At 42.2% G+C, this 20,407-nt stretch overlaps 1 protein-coding gene across 1 annotated transcript in view; it reads right to left on the reverse strand.

Annotated features, from left to right (window-relative positions):
• RAMP3 (receptor activity modifying protein 3) overlaps positions 1 to 20,180 on the reverse strand; it is a 578,022-nt gene extending 557,842 nt beyond the window's left edge. Inside the window, exon 1 of the mRNA XM_040432529.1 lies at positions 19,678 to 20,180. Within this exon, the coding sequence (XP_040288463.1) occupies positions 19,678 to 19,729 (52 nt within the window). The 5' untranslated portion in view covers positions 19,730 to 20,180. The remainder of the gene's footprint in view (positions 1 to 19,677) is intronic.
• Positions 20,181 to 20,407: the final 227 nt, after the last annotated feature.

The following is a 20,407-nucleotide window of genomic DNA, read 5'->3' on the forward strand; positions in this document are numbered from 1 at the left end:
GTGTATATCAGCACACTTTCCATGCAAGACCCTAAGATGACTGGCTTGTGTCTGTAATGGGTGTCTGTTAAACATATGGCGGACACATCATTGTCTACACTGACAATGGCGTCTGTGCTTCACAGCTTAGTACAGAGCCTGATATCCTGCCTCCTGACTGGCTGTAAGGCTGCCTGCAAAGCATTGTGCATCCTTGTCCTGTTTCCCTCATTAGTATACGGAATTTTAAATATAAAATTCGTCCATTTTACTTGATTCGTCCAAAGTAAATTGCCAAAACAACTGATTCATTTGGAAGAATTTTTGACAAATGTGACTAGTTTGGAATCAATTCGATCATAATTCTTACAAATCGATTTGCTCATCTCTAGACAAAGTTTTATGTGTTTTTTTTTTCTCTGTTGGTTCTATTTCTTTTAACCTACAACAAGCATCGGTAATTATTTTACTTTGTGGTGGATATATTCTTTATGAGAGCTAGGTAAAAAATCTAATGCTTCAGTTGCCTTTAGATGAGCACTAGTATTCTTCAATATTTTATGTTTCAAGGTAGGTGTTGTAAATTACAAAGTTTATAAGGATGCCCACCTATTTCTATAGTAACTGTTTTAAGTACAGAGTAAAGTCATTTTTGCTTTTTTTTACCTGCTTTGCTTTTTTTTTTACTACTCCTATCCTTTCTTTAAACTTTTATCCATGTAATTATTAATTTAAAGCTATATTGTATTAAAGGGGTAAGCTGGGTGATAAAATATTTAGAAAAGCCTCACAATGGTGTAACATTCTTTTAAATCATACCTACTAATATCCTTTCACTCCTTTTACAATGGTCCCCAGTCCCTCACCAGCAGGGTTGTCCCCTGTCCATAAATGTGTCAGCATGAACAGTCCCTAAAAAATGGGTATTTAAAAAAAAATTTGCTGTCAGAAAAAATTAAAAAAAACATGATTTTTCCCCAAAGTTTGCACTGCACGTGTCAAAACTTAGATATGCAGTGCAAACACGGATGCAGGAGAGGGGGAACAGGCTAGGGGCTGAGCGGATGTCGAGAGACTGTATATTTCTGTGAGTCTGTTGAGTTTCTGTGTTTGTGACACTCTGTGACTGTGTGTTTATGTGAGTTACTTGTGTTGCATACAGAAACTACAGACAGGAAGCACAGCCATTCCACACTCAGGTGTCAGATCAGCTCTGTGTTGAAAAAGGAGAGATTGGCGAGAGCTCTCAGCTAACAAAGAACTTGTCGGTTGCAAACTTATAATATGACAGCAAATTGGCACTCACTACCTGTATTGGCACCATGAGACTCACACTTTGGCAATGAATTTTTGATTCTGATTTTGGGCTCCAGAGTTATTGGGTTTGAGGTGTTTTGTGGGTGTGTACAAAATAAGGAGGCGGAGAATGAGTCCAGAAAAAAATCTAGAAAGGAAGCCTATGGCAGTCCACAGAAGTATTTGCAATTTAGAACATTTTATTCAACATGTGTAGGTAAGTATCACTAATGTTATTTGTTGCCCATGAAAAAATACCTGATGTTTCAGTCCTAACTGAACCTTTCTTAGCAGAGTGTGCAACGTGCTGGTCCCCAGTGGAGAACGCGTGAGGTTCACGGTGGGCCAACGGGTGCAACAGTTCATCGGTACTCACGGTTAGCAGATGCCTTCCTGGGCCAGCAGTGCAGTGAAAAGGAGAACATCACCAGATTCTCCAGGGCACGCTCTATTACAGGGGACACCGGCCAGGTGGTGATTAAGGTGCCCTTGATGGTGGTTGGCTTTTGTGGATGCTTGTGCGGCTGGGGCCCTGAATTAAGGTAATGTCGTGACGCCAGCACTTTGGTGGTGCAAATTGATGAGAGTGATTGTAGTATGGAGATGGAAGAATGAGGCAGGGTTTGAATCCAACTAAGAACTTTACTGTAAACAGGGTCTTGATAGCAGTTTACATCCAAATATAAACAGTCTCTTATGAACATAGAGGTTGAATACTGTAATCCAGGTAACAGGCTGTATATGTGGCTATATCTCAGGCTAAGATAGGAGGTTATGTACTCACAGGTATTTCGTCCTGAATCTTGTCCTGGTCTCAGCAACAGTGGTTTTAGGATCCCAGTCTTCTACTTCAGTGTTGCTACAGATGGCCTTTCTGTACTTGCAATAATAAATGATGAGGCTGCTGGAAGCTATACGTCCTTCACCTGTATACAAAGGGGCCTGAAAGCCTTGGAAAAAGGCTATTGTCCTCCTTTGTCTTTATATAAAAAAGAATCTTTCACTGGGCACCCCGGAAGGGTGTACTGTAGAAGCAAGGTCCCACTTTTTGCCTATTCCTTGGCTTTAAGTCTGAGCTACTCTGGGCCGTGGAGCTCCAGAGAGCTGAGAGGAGGGGGGTCTTCTCCTTCCCCCTGCTCCTCACTACTCCTGCTACTACATCTCACCAACTAAAAAACTCCTTCACTAAGCCTGAACTGTAGCATATATACTGTGGTGCTATCACCATCTAGTGGTGGAATGTGTGTAGTGCACTTAACAGCCTGTTAACAGGGATCTTTATACAAACGTGTAATACAACATGACACAACATACATCATAACAAGATTTTCAGTGCCCACGTACACTAGTATGAGAAAAACATGTATTAATACATAAGAATATGTGCATATATCAATCGAAATAAATAAAATAGTGTGAGATCAAAAAGCTTATTTTCTGAGATTCCTACCCTATCGAAAATATAACATAATACTACTCAAGATGAATAATACAAAAAAAATAATATATAAAAGGATGTATAAGATGGGATTGAATATACATCAAGAAGTCATGACAGCAGCCTCTAAGGGCACAAGGTCCTCATATATAATCATATTGTTAGTTACATAGTTACATAAGTAATACGGTTAAAAAAAAGACATAAGTTCATCAAGTTCAACCAAGGGATAGGTGGGGATGTGAATCCAGAAGGAATTGAGACTCAGATTTCTACACGTTTTCATAAGCATTAATGTTGTTTACTTTTAGGAATTCATCTAAACCCTTTTTAAAACTGTCCACTGTTCCTGCTGTGACCACGTCCTGAGGAAGTCTATTCACAGTTCTTACAGTAAAGAAGCTTTGACGCTTCCGGAGACTGAACTTTTTCCTCTCCAATCGGAGGCAGCGCCCCCTTTTCTTTTGAGCACATTTTACATGGAACAGTTTTTCACCATATTTTTTGTATGGCCCATTTATATATTTGTATAGGTTAACATGTCCCCCCTTAGACGTCACTTCTGAAGACTAAATAAATGCAATTCTTTTGATCTTTCTTCATAGCTAAGACCCTGCATGGCCCTTATCATTTTAGTCGCTCTTCTCTGTACTTTTTCCAGCTGCAGTGCGTCCTTTCTATGTACTGGTGCCCAGAACGGAACTGCATATTCCAGATGAGGCCGCACCAGCGCTTTGTAAAGTGGTAATATCACATCCCTGCCGTGCAAGTCCATGCCTCAATTAATAAATAACACTATCCTGCTGGCCTTAGAAGCAGCTGATATACTGTATGCTGTTATTTAATCTACCATCCGCAAGGACACCCAAATCTTTCTCTATAAGTGACTCTCCCAGTGTTACATCACCTAAGACATATGAAGCACAGAGATTATTATTACCAAGATGCATAACTTTACATTTGTCCACATTGAACCTCATTTGCCAAGTTGATGCCCAATGACTCAGAGTGTTCAAGTCAGCTTGTATTTTATGGACATCTTCCATAGACTGTACAGTTCAACATAGCTTAGTATCATCTGCAAAAATAGATATGGTGCTATTAATCCTGTCCTCAATATCATTAATAAATAAATTAAATAATAAAGGGCCCAGCACTGAACCTTGGGGTACACCACTTATAACCCAAGACCATTCTGAATAGAAATCATTGACCACAGCTCTCTGGACACGGTCCTTCAGCCAGTTTTCAATCCAATTACAAACTATACTTTCCAAGCCAATAGACCTTACTTTACCTATTAAACGTCTGTGAGGGACTGTATCAAAAGCCTTTGCAAAATCCAGAAACACTACATCCACAGCCGCCCCTCTGTCCAGGCTACTACTCACTCACCTCCTCATAAAAACAAATCAGCTTAGTCTGACAACTTCTGTCCTTGGTAAACCCATGTTGGTTATCACTTATAATATTATTTACGGTCACATACTCCTGTATATAGGCTCTTAATAGTCCTTCAAACATTTTTACCACAACAGAAGTTAAACTAACTGGTCTATAATTACCTGTGATGGACCTTGATCCTTTTTGGAATATGGGCACCACGTTTGCCTTGCGCCAATCACTTGGCACTGTACCAGTAACTAGAGAATCTTTAAAATTTATAAACAGGGACACAGCAATGACTGAACTGAGCTTTTTAAGCACTCTTGGGTGTAATCCATCTGGACCCGAAGCCTTGTTCACATTTACCCTATTTAACTTGTCTTGGACCATATCTACATTTAGCCAAGTGAGTATATTACTGGATGTACTAACAACCCCAGCACCACAGATATCAGCTCCTTTCTCTTCTTTTGTATATACAGAGCTAAAAAAGCAATTTAGTAACTCTGCCTTTACCTTATCTTCATCCGCGGTACCGGTAGGACAAATGGTTACTGGTGCCGCCGTGCACTATTATAGTGTATTTTTTTGTCATTTTCATTTGGGATAGACACCTGGGTTACCCTAGGGTCCATACACCATTTCTATCCCAAGGTTTGTCTTTTGCACACTTTATTTTGGAAAACATTTTATCTGCATTATCAATAAATATTATATTTTAAATTACCCACTTTCTGATTTAGACCTACCTGCTCAGACCTAGGTTTTTTAGTATTTATATATTTAAAGAATTTTTTGGAATTTGTTTTGCTCTCTTTTGCTACCTGTTGTTCGTTTTGTATTTTTGCTAATTTTATCTCCTTTTTACAGATTTTATTAAGCCCTTTGTAATCTTCAAACGCTACAGCTGACCCCTCAAATTAGTATTTTTTTATGCCCTTTTTTTGTCTTTTATTGCCCTTTTTACAGTACTGTAGCTGTAAGCCAGGGGCGCACAACCTGCGGCCCGCGGGTGCATTCGGCCCCCAGAGCCAAGATTTGCGGCCCCCGTCCACCTGGACAGAAACACAGCTGATTGTAAAATCAGCTGTGTTTCTGCCCGCAGCGCCGTGCAATGGATCATTACAGCTCCTGCCCCTGCACTGTAGCAGGAGCAGGATGGGTCGTCAGCTGTCAGTGACAGCGGGGGAGCCGAGGAGAAGGCAGAAGCAGTTATCAGCGCTTCTCCTCACACAGGTGAGCGCTATGTAGGGTGGACCCGGCTTGGGGCCAGAGGAGCGCAGAGCTGCAGAGTTAGGAGACCTGATCAGCTCTGCCTGTGTACAATGCCCCCACAGCAGGCTGGTTTCCCTTGTAACTGGGGCTCATTTGGATGCCCCAGTTACAATGGAAATAGTGCAAAAAAAAAAAAGTCTGTGTCCCCCAAAGGTCTTTCAGTGACCTCTTGGGGACAAATTATGTGGAAAAAATATATTAAATAAGTTAAAAAATTATTTTAAAAAATATAATAAATCACAGATAAAAAAATAAAAAAATAAAAATATGATGTGGCAAAAATTTTTAAAATTATAATAAAAAAAAATCCAAATAAAAGGAACTAAATAAAAGGATAAATTGCTAAGTAAAAGAGTGTTCACTGCCCCCTAACAGTATTTTGTCATTATGTGGCAAAAATATATATAAAAAAAATGAAAATGAAAAATAAAATAAAAAATAATAAAAAAAATAATAAAAAATAAAAAAATGCAAAAAAAATAAAAAAATAAGTGCAAAATAGAGTGTTCATTGTCCCCCAAAAGTCTTTTTATGACCTCTTGGGGGAGAAATTATGTGGCAAAAATATATTTAAATAATAAGTAATAAATCAATTATATAAAAAAAATACAATAAAATATTAAAATACAAATAAAAGTAATAAATAAAAAGGAAAGAGTGAAAAATTCACAAAATGTGTCAGTGTCCCCCAAAGGTCTTTTTATGACCTCTTGGGGGATATTATTTGTAGCAGAAATATATAAAAAAATTCTGTTAAAAAAGATAAAAAATAATACAATACATAAAAGAAAAAACACCCACACCAACCAAAACCGTTGCCATTATCGCCCCATTCATGTGAAACTAACTATAAATATAAATATAACAAAACTACCGACACAAAATAGGGAACTATATTTATTTATACCCCCCACCATGCTACTTCTATGTTAAGTATTTCAGCTTTTATTCATTGTTGATGGATTACATGCATTTTATAATGTTATATACTGATTGATGTGGGGGCATGCCTATGACTTTGTGGTGAGCCAGGGTGGCATGTGCTGATTCATGGTTCACATGGCCCTGATTTGTTGTATACAACGATTTTAACTTATTCTGTGTCGTGTCTGTTTTCTTGAATAAATTTGTTATATTTTAGATGTGCGGCTCCTGTTTCGGTATTCTTTTTCTCCTCTTTTACAAAATAGGGAACTAATTATAATAATTTATTTTGGTGTCAGTTTGCATATTTAAATAATAAGGAGCTATAGTTTGAAAAAAAAATACTTTTTAAAAATGTTTTGTGCAGTTTTCCCCAAATAAAACAAAAAATGTTATTATAAGGCCCTATCTGTCAAGTGAAAAATTGTTGCAAAAATTATTCTGGTAGTCCGAACACATAAAAAAGTTACAACCGTTTGAACCACCACATGCACAAAAACACAAAAAAAGTGTCTTTTCAGACCTGGTTATTAAAGTGTCAACCAATAAGCGCTTTCCCCACTAGTAAGAGAAAGTGCTTACTGGTTATTGCAGGGCGCCTGTAACTGGCAGGAGGCGGTAATAACCAGGGAGCATGGCCTTTGCAATGAGGGATATCACATGAACCAGAAGATGCATACTTACCTGCTCCATGCCACCCTGCCCCCCGCTGCCTCCATCTTCCAGTTCCTGCACTTTTACATCTGTTCGTGCATGACCATGGTCACATACACCGCTCCAGTCAATGACTGGCTGCAACAGTGACACGTTACTTGTGGCCACATCACCGCTGAAGCCAGTGATTGGCTGCAGAGGTACATGTGACCATGGCCAAGCACTGACAGGTGTAATCAGCGTCGGGAGCAGGTAAGTATAACTTTTCGGATTCAGGGGCCATGCTGCAAGAACTTGTTAAAAATTCTTTTTTACTGGGAAATCCCTTTAAGCCAGGGTGGATTAGCCATAGCTCTCACAGGGAAATTTCCTAGGGGGCTGCCTGGGTCCTCCTCACGGCCAGCCAGTGAGAGTTTTTGGGAATGTATTTTGTGCTCATGGGGGCAGTATTGTGTGATGAACTGTGGGGCGGTATAATGTGCCACAATATGGTATTGCTGGTCCGCACTTCCATCAATTTCTACCCGACTACAAAACGGGGCCACTGTTAGTATTTTTCCAGGGCCAGCAGCGAGATATTCAGGTCAATTACTGGAAACACGTCTTCATAGGGACACTCGCTCATGATAACTGGCGGTATAATCGAGCCGCACATCTCTCTGTGTGATCAGGAATGTGCTACTGATAGTCAATGTAACTCAATGAAGGAGGAATGACTGTGATAGCGATCATTCCTCCCCAGTCACTTTACATCGGCCTGTGTACATTGCGGCCCCTTGAAATAGAGCGATGTGACAATGCGGCCCTCAGACCAAAAAAGGTTGTGCACGCCTGCTGTAAGCCATGGGGGGTTTAGTTTTAGCCATTTATTCTTGTTAGCCAAGGAATATTTTTTTTTAGTGCAATTACTCAATGTGGATTTAAAGCTCTCCCATTAATCCTCCGTATTATTATGTGACAGTAGCTGCACCCAGTGTATGCCCTGAAATGCTGCCCTCAACCCAGGGAAATTAGCCTTTTTGAAATTTAGTGTCTTTGCTTTGCCTAACAAAGTTTGCTTCTTATAGTTTAGGGGGAATATAATTATATTGTGGTCACTATTACCTAGTGTTTCTCGAAAAGTAACATTTCCAACAAGCTCTGCATCATTAGAAATTACCAGATCCAACAGAGCATCGCCCCTAGTGGGAGCTTCTACAAACTGCCCCATAAAGTGGTCCTGCAGCAAGTTGAGGAATTTTCTCCCCTTTGCGGTTGAGGCAGAATCATGACCCCAGTCAATGTCTGGGAAGTTAAAATCTCCCATTATGACCACTGTACCAGCTTGTGCAGCTGCTCTATTTGGTTATACAGTTGTGTTTCTATCTCTTCTGTGATGTTAGGGGGTCTATAGATTACACAAAGTATTATTTTTTCAGTGTTTATATTCCTTTGAACTTCCACCCATAAGGTTTCCACATCCTCACCATCCTCACCCACAATTGCATCTTTCACACTTGTCTTCAGATCACTCCTCACATACAGGCACATGCCACCTCCTTTTCTATTGACCCTGTCTTTCCTAAATAGTGTAAAACCCTTAATATTTATAGCCCAGTCATGTGAAGAACCCAACCATGTCTCAGCCACACCAACTATATCTATGTGTTCTTCTAGTACCATAGAAGTCAGACTGGTTCTCCATTAACCCAAACCCTTCCTTCCTGCACCAGCTTCTGAGCCACTTATTTAACTCCCTAAGCTTTTGTTGTCTCTCTGGTGACACTCGTGGCACTGGTAGTATTTCTGACAACACTACTTTGGAGGTAATTGACTTGAGCTTCTCTCCTAGTTCCCTAAAAATATTTTTAAGGACCTTCATCTCCAAGTAAATAGAAGTGATATGATAATACAATATTAATCTAATAATCCATGAACAAACTGGATCAGTATATTATGCATGCATAACAATATTCATGCAGTAATATCCAGAGTTATCAATTAAACTGAACTGGTGAGTCCCTGAGGGCAAATAGATTGATTATAGATGGTACAGTAAAGGGGAAACAGTAGTGATAAAACGCCAATGTGATTATAACTGGCCAAAGAAAAACTGATAATCCTGGACATTGGTTATAAGTGTGTGAAACTTGTAGTTATACAAAATGCCGGAGGAAAACATCATAAAGTAAGCACATATGGAAGTGTCATGACATCAACACATGGGCTACCATAAAAAGGTCTGACCACCTGTGATTTTTGTTTCAGATGTCCAGAAATAACTGATGATGAAGTTGGCAACATTGCTCACCAGTTATTTAGAGGTGGGTTACCACTACAACCAGTGATTGGATGAGCAGGCATTTCCGCTTATTAAGTGTCAAGAGGTACCAAGAAATAAAAACCGACAAGGGGCTGAGGAGTCTCAGAACAGAGGCGGCGGGAATTGGTCAGATGAATATTTTTATTTTTTGTTACCCAGACAACCCATTTAACAATTCTTTAGCACTTGTGAAATCTTTGCCTGGTGACTCCTGCTTCACCTTTGCAAAAATAAGTTCAAAACCTATACTAGGTTCTACTACTGAACTGTAATGCCTTTACACAGTGTCATATAGGCTTTCCGCGCACTGGCCCACAGGGGAAGGAGGCGTGAGGGAACAAAGAGAGGACTGGAGTAGCAGCTAAGGAGATTAGGATAGTCATAGTCCTGACAGTGACTGATCCATTCACTGCCAGAGTGACTGCTCTGGCAGTGAATGGAGGGGCACAATCCTCCTTCCCCTCAGATCACATCCTAGACATGTGGGATCTACAGCCTGGTAGGGTCTGAGGTGCCCTTGATTTTGGGATCAGCATTGGGGTGCAAGAGAGAACCAGAGGAAGATGATAATTGCCACATGTACAGAACAAGACCAAGCCAGCTTGATTACAGCGACATAAAGGCTTTCACACACAGTTTTTTTTCACCCTTTAACCCTTATACAGGGATCTGGTCTCACCAGGTCACACCCTGTTGAGATTTTCCTAGTGTATTTGGAGGCTGACCTACGAGGAACGAGATGTCAATGCGAAGCACTGCAGAATAATTTAATACTAGTAATTAAGATACAGGCTGAGGTTGGGACCACTGGCGTCGCCCCCTACATCACGCTGTGCCGCCCCATGTTCCCCCCCCAACTAAAATGCCCCCCCCCCCCAAGTAAGCCGCCGCCGCCGGGCACAGGGAGATGAGCGCTTCCATTGCGCTCATTTCCATAGTAATCTGCCTGTGCTGCGGCGGTGCAGGGGAGGGAGAGGCGTGTCCCTTCCCCTTCCTCTGATAAGCTGCAGGCACTAGGCCGGCGCAGGCGGCGCGATGACGTCATCGCGCCGCCTGAGCCATACAGCGCGGGACACAGGCCGGAAGAGGCCTGCATCGCATCGCTGACACTGAGGTAAGTATAATTTTTTTTAATGTTTTTTAACATTTTTTTTTTTACAATAGTGTTACTGGCACATTGGGGGGCTTATTACAATACTGGCACATGATGGTCGAGGGGGCTTAATGGCACATGATGGGGGGGGCCTAATACTGGTACATGATGGGGAGGGCTTAATACTGGCACATGATGGGAGGGGCTTAATACTGGCACATCATGGGGGGCTTAATACTGGCACATGATGATGGGGGGACTTATTAATGGAACGTAATGGGGGGCTTATTACTGGCACGTAATGGGGGGGTCTTATTACTGGCACGTAATGGGGGGCTTATTACTGGCACGTAATGGGGGGCTTATTACTGGCACGTAATGGGGGGCTTATTACTGGCACGTAATGGGGGGCTTATTACTGGCACGTGATGGGTTATTACTGGAACGTGATGGGGGGCTTATTACTGGCACGTGATGGGGGCTTATTACTGGCACGTGATGGGGGGCTTATTACTGGCACGTGATGGGGGGCTTATTACTGGCACGTGATGGGGGGCTTATTACTGGCACATGATGGGGGGATTATTACTGGCACGTGATGGGGGCTTATTACTGGCACGTGATGGGGGCTTATTACTGGCACATTGGGGGGCTCTTGTTACTGGCACATGATGGGGGGCACTTATTACTGGCAGTGGCACGTTATTGAGGGCACTTATTACTGGCACTTTATTGGTGTGCACTATAGGGGCATCTACTGAGGCCACAAAGAAGGGGTATTTTATATGGGGCTCTGTACAGTAGCATTTTATACTGGGACATATGGTGGGTACTATGGGGAAGGGGGGAGAGGAGTACTATGGAGTCATCTACGGGGGCACTAAGAAGGGGTATTTTATACTTGCAAATTATGGGGGACACTAAGGGCATCTACTGGGGCATGATATATGGGGCATTTTATACTGGTACATTATGGGGGGCACTAGGAGGAAGGGGGAGAGGAACACTATGGGGGCCTTTACTGGGGGCACTATATAGGGGTATTTAATACTGGCACATTATGGGGGACATTAGCTCAACTGGGGGCATAAGGGGGTATTTTTTGCATTGTCACATTATAAGGAGAATTGTTTCTACTGGGGGGCATTATGGTGGGCTTTATTACTCCCCCATGGTATGACCCCCCTAGTAGCAGCACAAGCCTCTCCCTGCTCTGTGACCCCTCAGCCCCTTCTCCAAATGCTTACTATGAAATCTCTCTCATTAGGATAAAACACAACATCAGCTCCACCGAGCCCCCCAGCCAAGTGTTGAAGTTGTGTCCGAGATCCCCAAGGTCCAAGCCAAGTAATAGTAAGTTTTCATGTGAAATATGTTTATGTTATAGACATATAGCATACACTGTGCCACACAATATACAGTATACCGCTACACTGTGCCACACAATATACAGTATACCTCTACACTGTGCCCCACAATGTACAGTATACCTCTACACTGTGCCACACAGTATACCTCTACACTGTGCCACACAATATACAGTTTACCTCTACACTGTGCCACACAATATACAGTATACCTCTACACTGTGCCCCATAATGTACAGTATACCGCTACACTGTGCCACACAATGTACAGTATACTTCTACACTGTGTAGTCTGTTCTATAAGCACCCTTGTTCTGTGGCAGTGGACAGAAAATAATCTGGAAGTGCCCCTCCCGAGACCAGGCTCTGGATCCGCCACTGGTCTGGACTGCTCACAGGAGTGTACATTTCTTCTAAACTGTAATCTGTATGCTCTGACCTGCAGAAATAAGCACTCGCTCGATAACAACAGGCAGTACCTGTAGGCTGTAGCCTGGCCCTGTTACTGAAGCTAGCCGAGTGGTGTAAGGTTAAGGTACTAGTAGAGATGAGCGGCCGCTTAATCCTGATTTAAAGTTAAAGTTACTGCAGGATATGGATTACAGTTTAGAAATGTCAAATGTACACTCCTGTGAGAGGTGGGGAGGGAGATCTGTGGATGACACTGTTATGGAGGGGGAAATGGGGATGACACTGTTATAGGGAGGGGGATCTGTGGATGACACTGTTATGGAGGGGGAAATGGGGATGACACTGTCATGGGGTGGATCTGTGGATGACACATATAGCATAAGATGCTATATACGGTATGTGGCATCCGCAGATCCCCCCCCCCCCCCCATAGCAGTGTCATCCACAGATCCCCCTCTCTATAAAAGTGTCATCCACAGACAGCAAGACTTTTCTTCCCTGTTGCGGTTTTAGGTATTGGGTAAAGTATCGCAGCATTTCTAAGCGTACTTGTGTAAATGTATCGTTGTTATAGCTGACCCCCTACTTTTGTCCTGGCCCCCAGTGTGCCCCCCCAAAATTTGAAAGCTAGAGACGCCACTGGTTGGGACAGGCAGTGTTACAAATAAATACGGGAGGTCTAAGGTCAGGACAGGTGGCAATGGAGCAATACAAGAAACAGGCTAAGGTCAGGACAGATGACTAGGAGTCAGAGTCGTTTGTCAGGCTGGAGTTCAGTACACGGATAGTCAGACAGAGGTTTACACCTTTGCTGGTTTTGGAGACTAAGTTACCTAAAGCTCAGCACTATCCCACTGGCCATTGGCTGGAAAAGGATTTGGACCCGTGCACTCACTCTCAGCCTCTTAAAGGGCCAGAGTGCACATCCTATGAAGCAGGCAAGGAGGCCTACAGACCAGATTTGCCTGCCTACAGAAGACACCAGGGACTGGAACTACCAGGTTAGAAGGAGAGGATCGAGACCGGGCAAAGGGTATGTGAGTAGCATGGCACAGTGGCAGGCACAAGGCACCTGCCGTGTCTTGGTTGTTGTTGTTCGCCGTGACACGTCGGTCGTGCATGCAGTTGCCTGGGGCTACGTGTTGTTCTGCATGTTTGTGCACTGCTCCCTTTATCTTTGTTCCTTCCCGGTTTAGTGTGTGTGGGGTTAAGGTGTGGATCTAGGTGTGTTCTGGGTGTGGCCTCATGGCTCTACTTATTCTGGTGCTGGTAGCGTGAGGTCAGTTGTATTCCTGCCTTGGTTGGTGATGGAGCTTTGCTCCTGTGCAGGAGATTCCATCTGTCCAGTGTGAGTGCCACCTAGTTTGACATCAATGTCTCTCCTATTTCTTCCCATTGTTTCTATGTCCTTTACCCATCCTCATCTGTTGTTTTCTTTTGTGTGGTTTATGTTCAGAGTGTGTTGTTATGTCTAGTTTTGTGTTCCATGTCTGGTCTGCTTGGTGTTTGTAGTCCAGCATGGTTGCTAGACATTTTTTGTGTCTGTCTGTGCCTTCGGTGAGAGGGTTCCTGGGTTCCCCTAAGGGGGGGACTACAAATCAGTGAGCAGCTCTGCCTGGTGCTGCTATGCATCCTGTCTGCATAGTGATCCAGGTAGTTATTGGTGTTGGTGTTCCACCCTGTTGCTGCGGCAGGTAAGTGCTTGTTGCTCCGGTGTGTTGTTGTAACACTGGGTTCTTACCTGCTGATCCAGTTGCCATTCACTGTCTTTCCCTATCTTTGCTGCTAGGCCTATGGAGAGTCCTGTTCATCCATGTTGTGGAGGAACAGGTTGTCTCTAGTTCCTGACCTTAATTTCTCGATTATCAGGGCGACTGAGGGTCCGAGGTTCCTGTGTATGAGCCCTCCTACCATCTGGGTCTGCTCATACGAATAGGAGTCAGGGCTAGGTTCAGGGCTGCAATAGGAGGTGACCTGCTCCCTTATCCTGGCATCCAGGCCTAGTTTCTGTTCCGTTTTCATTTCGGTATACGGTGTGGAGTTTCCCCCCACTCCACACCGTGACAGCACCAGTGCAACAAAGGCTCTATTTTACTCAATAGATGACAGGAGTCACAAAAAAGAGGAGTCTATGAGGCAGCCATATATATGTAAACCTGACAAAACTTGCACTAGCACGCTTAAATTAGTTTGTGGTCTCAATTAACTACACTTAGAAGTAGTCAAGTATAAACAGTACTGCAGAAGCGAAACAATGGACTATTTTGGAATCTTGCGTCCATTTTCTAGCCTGTTCTTATGCAAGGGTAAGCTCCAGCTCACCTTTATCTTTTTTGCACCAGACATGCACGGTTGTAGTACGATTCCCAACCTTTTGTAATCCACAAAATAAAAACCAGCACCATTCTTAAAAGCTGTGACGATCCTTTATTCTTGAGAACAGCAAACACATACAAGTAATCACGGCACCCCGACTGAGTCTGGTTTTTACTTTATGGCTTATACAATATAGTCTGAAATCCTTCTGATAGAACTGTAAGCTGGTCATATTAACAAAATATTTGTCTGTCATTTTAAATAATTGTGGAATAAAATGTTGTACAACTTCAATAGTAAAATTGTATTTCAAGAATGTTTTGCTCTCAGGATTTCATATTTATGTCTACATCAGTTGTTTAATATTGTGAGATGTAAAATACAAAGGTGTTCTTTCAACTTGACACATTAGTATTATTATTACAAAAGATGAGCCAAATATTTAAAAACTTGTTTCGGCTGCTTCACCGAACTTTGCAAAAAAAAATTAGCTTTGTGTCAAATTTCTTTGTATGAAGCGGGTGCAATGACAGGGAGCGGCAATTGCCCCGCTCCCCATCTTTGTACCCCTCAAATGCCGCGTTCATAGTTGATCACGGCATCTGATAGTCATAACAGTGTGAAATTAAAAAAATTAAATTAAAACATACTTACCTCATCCATTTTCTTGCATCAGGCCAGCTGCCACCATCTTGGCGTTATCATGTCAGCCGGCATGGTGACATCATACGTCACCATACACGGGATTTTGTGCAAGATCTTCAATCAAGATGGCGCAAATGGATGAGGTAAGTATGTTTTTTAGTTTTTTACACCATTTCAGGAATTTATCCTGAAATTCGAATCAAAGTCCACTCTGTAGACTTCGATTCGCTCATCAGTAATAATTATTATTCTTATAAGTATTATTATTATTACTATCATATATTTTTACTGGTCAACACATAACATTGATGCTACAGTTTTTGAAGCACATCTGATCAATTTCAGTTGTAGCTGCCTCAACATACTGTATTTAGCAGACGGAAAACATCCTGATACAGTTTTAATTTCCTTCAGCAAAGTCAGAAGAGTTTACATTATGAGGATCTTAGATCCTTTCATAAAATTGGGTCATATGATGTTTCTTTTTCAACAATGGCTTCTTCCAGAAAATAATGAATATCATCTGTATTCTTGTAACTACAATGTTGCTATACTGGACTGTACTATTATTACTTTGATATGCACTTAAAGGCTTGAATCAACATAGGAGGGTTCATTTGGAAACAAAAGATAGCCACACACAGGCACAAATGCACTGTAAATAATGCTAGAAATCATATATGTTTAGACTATCGTTGTTCTGCCAGAAATAAATATTACTTTCCCTATCAACCATCAGATCTATCTTTATTCTGTTATTTGTGGTACTACCATTGTAGATGCTATCATTTATGTATTTTCAGGAACACACTTGACTGGATCTCTGTTTAAGACTTTGTCTTTTATTTTAAATCAGAGCTAAAACATTTGGAGAGAATTCACCATGTCAAGTAAACACTATTACTAGATGTGCAAGACTATTTATGTATTTATGCACATGCCGGTGCATCAGTCAACAGATTTGTACCTATGAAACTTGTTGCATGTGCGCTTGGCAGCTGAAGGAATCTGTGTTTGTCCCATGTTCATATGTGTCCACATTGCTGAGAAAAATAAAGTTTTAATATATGCAAAGGAGCCACTAGGAGCAACGGAGGTGTTACCGTTATACCTAGAGGCTCAGCTCTCTCTGCAACTGCTGTCCCCTCTGCACTTTGATTGGGAGGGCCAGGTGTGATCACGTTTATGCTGCTTTGTCCTGTCAATCAAAGTGCAGAGAGCAGACAGTTGCAGAGAGAGCTGAGCCTATAGGAGTAATGGCAAACCCTCTGTTGCTCCTAGAGGGTCATTTGCATATATTAAACCATCATTTTTCTCAGCAACATATGAACATGGGACCAACATAGATTCCTTCACCTGCCAAGCGCACATGCAACAGGTCAGCCAGTTTCTTAGGTACCAATCTGCTGACAGATGCCCTTTAATCCTTCTGCCTGATAGGGACTACTGGCGAACCTGGAGAGAAGACAGAATCAGTTTCTGCACTCAGTGTGTATTGAATAGAGGCAGTAGGACTGCTATCCCTAACGCTGGGTTCACACCAGAGCGTTCTGAAAGGAGCGCTCTGTATGCGCGATTGTACGGGCGTTTACAAGCGCGCATACAGAGACAAGTGAACACACATTGTCGCGCGTTCCCGAAAGTCTATGTACGGGAAAGCGCGACAAACGCCCGAAAAAACGCTCATGTACTTGTTTGAGCGTCAGGCGTTTTACAGCGCGATCGTACGCGCTGTAAAACGCCCAGGTGAGAACCATTCCCATAGGGAGGCATTGGTTTCTCCTTGTTGAGCGTTTTACAGCGCGTAGGAACGCACTGTAAAACGCTCAGGTCTGAACTGAGCCTAAGGCTCAGTTCAGACCTGAGCGTTTTACAGCGCGTTCCTACGCGCTGTAAAACACTCAACAATTGAGAAACCAATGCCTCCCTATGGGAATGGTTCTCACCTGGGCGTTTTACAGCGCGTACGATCGCGCTGTAAAACGCCCGACGCTCAAACAAGTACATGAGCGTTTTTTTGGGCGTTTGTCGCGCGTTCCCGTACATAGACTTTCGGGAACGCGCGACAATGTGTGTTCACTTGTCTCTGTATGCGCGCTTGTAAACGCCCGTACAATCGCACATACAGAGCGCTCCTTTCAGAACGCTCTGGTGTGAACCCAGCGTAATAGTCACTGTGGTCACATGAGTGGTCAGGGAATGCGAGCACCTGGAGGATGTTGCTGCACGTAGATCACACTGACAATAGTCCTTATAACAGGGCAGATATCCCTGTAACTGTCTACTACTTACATACAGTACATTTTTGTCTACCAGATGATTTGAAAATGTCCTCATGTCGGTGTTACAAATCATGTAGATATTTGACATAAGGTAATGTGGCTGTTGTTTATATCAGAGAACATGTCACCATGAAATGCAGTACATTCTGCAGGCAGCAGGTTATAGAGCAGACGGTGCTGAGTTTTGTGGGAAAAGATTCAGTAATACTTGTAATTTATGCAGTTAAAAGGAATCCATCACCAGCAAACTCCAGCATATACACGTAGTTGTGGTTCACCTGATTGGAACGCTGTTTTTCTTTTGGTGATTTGAGGCTCCGTTCCTAAGTTATGATACTTTTTCTTAATATCTAAATCAGGCCTTTGGTGCAATGAAGGCTTCACCAGTGCTCTTGCTGTGCCCAATCTCCACTGATTTCTGTGTTCAGGCCCTCTCTTGATTGATTGATAGGGCCATGCAGTTGGAAAGCAAGCAGCGCTGGAGGGGCTGGCCACAGAAAGGAGTGGAGCATAGGTGTAACAAGAGCAACGATGATGCCATCGTTGCACCAAAGGCAAATGGAGCTGCTGCCAGACATCTTAACAACCTCCCATCTTGGGGAAAACACAGTCAGCCCAAATATCTGGTTAGGCAGATCCAGTAGCATCTGCACTAGGGACTGCAGTGTTAAATAAGATGTCAACCAAAAGTATAAAAATGGTTTAAAAAAAATTCTGTTTATTTCACTTATTTTAGCATCTTTCTTTTTTGTTGTGATGCTTTTTTGTATAAATGTGACAATGAGATGATCATTTTGTCAGCATATTCAAGAAATAATTAATAAATTGCTAATTTACTGAAGGGCTAAATGCATTACCAGAAATGGAGTATTAGATAACAAGATGATACCACACACTTCATGTCTTTCATCTCTTCAAACAAAAGTAGAAAAACTCAACAGTTTCCCACTGCTTGCTGTACCTGTTAATGCTAGGAACCATGCAAATGTCTATTAGTGATTCATTCAGTGAACACTACTAAATGTACCTTTAGCATCACATTAATATGTTCTAGGCTCTCACCGTTAGTTATAATTAGAATCAGAGCCACTGATAAAATGTAGCTCACAGGCTGTGATAATGGACTGGTCACTGGGTTAGAGGACAGGAGTATTGCAGAGTAGACATGAGATCAGTATCTAAATTATTCAGCTTCATTTTATTACTGCATTTCAGTGAATTTTCCCATCAGATGAGTTTTTTTTCTTGATGGGAAGTCATCATTTAATTTGCAGGAGAAAAAAACAATGGGTATTATGCAGGTTTATATTGCAATAAGCTACTATTTTTACAACACCACTGTTTTAGACACTTTTACAGACCATACCTAATTTTGCCAAATTTACATAAATAAAAAAGTAGTAATAATAGAGCAAGAGGTATACATGCATTAATATATAAACTCCCTATTGCAGCAGCGAATGAATTCAGAATGACATGCTTCTCTACAGGTCATCTGATACGCTGGGATTTAATTAGCGAAGCTCTATCATTTTAGCTTTTTTATTAATCTGAGTGAGTAAAGTGTCTGGAGAGGTCCCAGACCACTGTGATGACTTGCAGGATAATATAGACTTCATAATGAGTTCTCTCTTAGTAAGCATCTATAATATCAATGATCAATCAGGACCTGGGATCTCAGCCTTTTCCTTCTTTGCACCCCTACACTTGTAAAACATTGGACACAAGCAGTACAATAAGGAGACTTGTAATACTAATCTATAATATTTCTTACATGATAGAAATTCATTGCAACTGGTGAGGTTCCTTTCCCAGGACTTTCACAGTTCTTCTAATTAAAACAAGGCTACACATCTCCAAGGAACCCATGGGTGCTGCTCCGTGATTTCTGCAGCTCACTAAAGGAAACCAATTTCTATCTAGCACTGTGTCGGATATAGAAGTCCCAGAAGTGGGTCCTGACAGTATGGACCTCATCTCTAGACCAGTGACTGTCCTGGATCCTCATTAATGGATGTTTATATGGGACCAGTCTGCTTTTCTCATATACTTTACAGTAACTCTAGGCATTCGTGCAGATGCTGATCCCCACTAGCATTGTCATTCTTCCCAGGTCACGACATATCACAACATCCGCTTCTTGGATGCTATTAGTAACAAACATTCCCGGTTTCTTTCTGCTGCCATTGTGTCACCCACATCCTCTGTCTGTTCCCAGCCCTGGCTATTCTCTAGGCTTCACAAATCACAATATCACTTCTCACAAGTTGTGGTAGTAGACACCCCAACACCATAGGATCAATACTCACCACAAACCACAGACACAAAAAGTTGCAGAAGAGACAGGACATGTTTATCCATCCCGATCCTAAGTAATGTGAGCTTTAACACCAGCCTGTGGGAAGTCCAACTCACACCAGGAGAATGAACTTCATCTTCTCTGGTCCCAGAACCAGGCAGGAGGATGCAGCTAGATAGCTCATATATGTATAGATGGATGCTGGAGCTTCTCTCTTCTTCAGCAGGCTCAGGAGATAACCATCCAAGGAATATAGTAAAGCACAGTCCCTGCAGCTTACAGGCAAGTGACTTGAAGAAGGAACAAAGCCCAGGAAAACCTCCTTATGATGTGATTTCTGGCAGCAGCTCAGTGTGGATCTTCTATAGACAGGAGCATGGTGTCCACAGAGTGCCTCCTTCCACTACAATGATGTATGCAGCAGCTGTACAAATGGAGCAGAAGTTGCTGTGATTTTTTTTTCTGCTCTGACTCTTGCTACAAAGAATATTCACAGCATGGAGCACCCTTGTCAGCTTCCTCCTGACACACCTCCTCCCCTCCTCCAGAGCAGCATCAGACAGGGTTAACAATATTACAGCTGTCACCAGAGCTTCTAACTACATGATAGCAGTACCATGCCCTACTGTACTGTATGCATTCTGTGCATCAGTGCTGAAATACCAGGGAGTGCTCCTCTATAGCAAATGGCAATGGAGGGATCCTCTTCTGGTTTTATTGCTGTATCTGGACATTTCCAT

This window comes from Bufo bufo, chromosome 5 (genome assembly GCF_905171765.1).
Source record: "Bufo bufo chromosome 5, aBufBuf1.1, whole genome shotgun sequence".
In the NCBI taxonomy this organism is placed as follows: domain Eukaryota; kingdom Metazoa; phylum Chordata; class Amphibia; order Anura; family Bufonidae; genus Bufo; species Bufo bufo.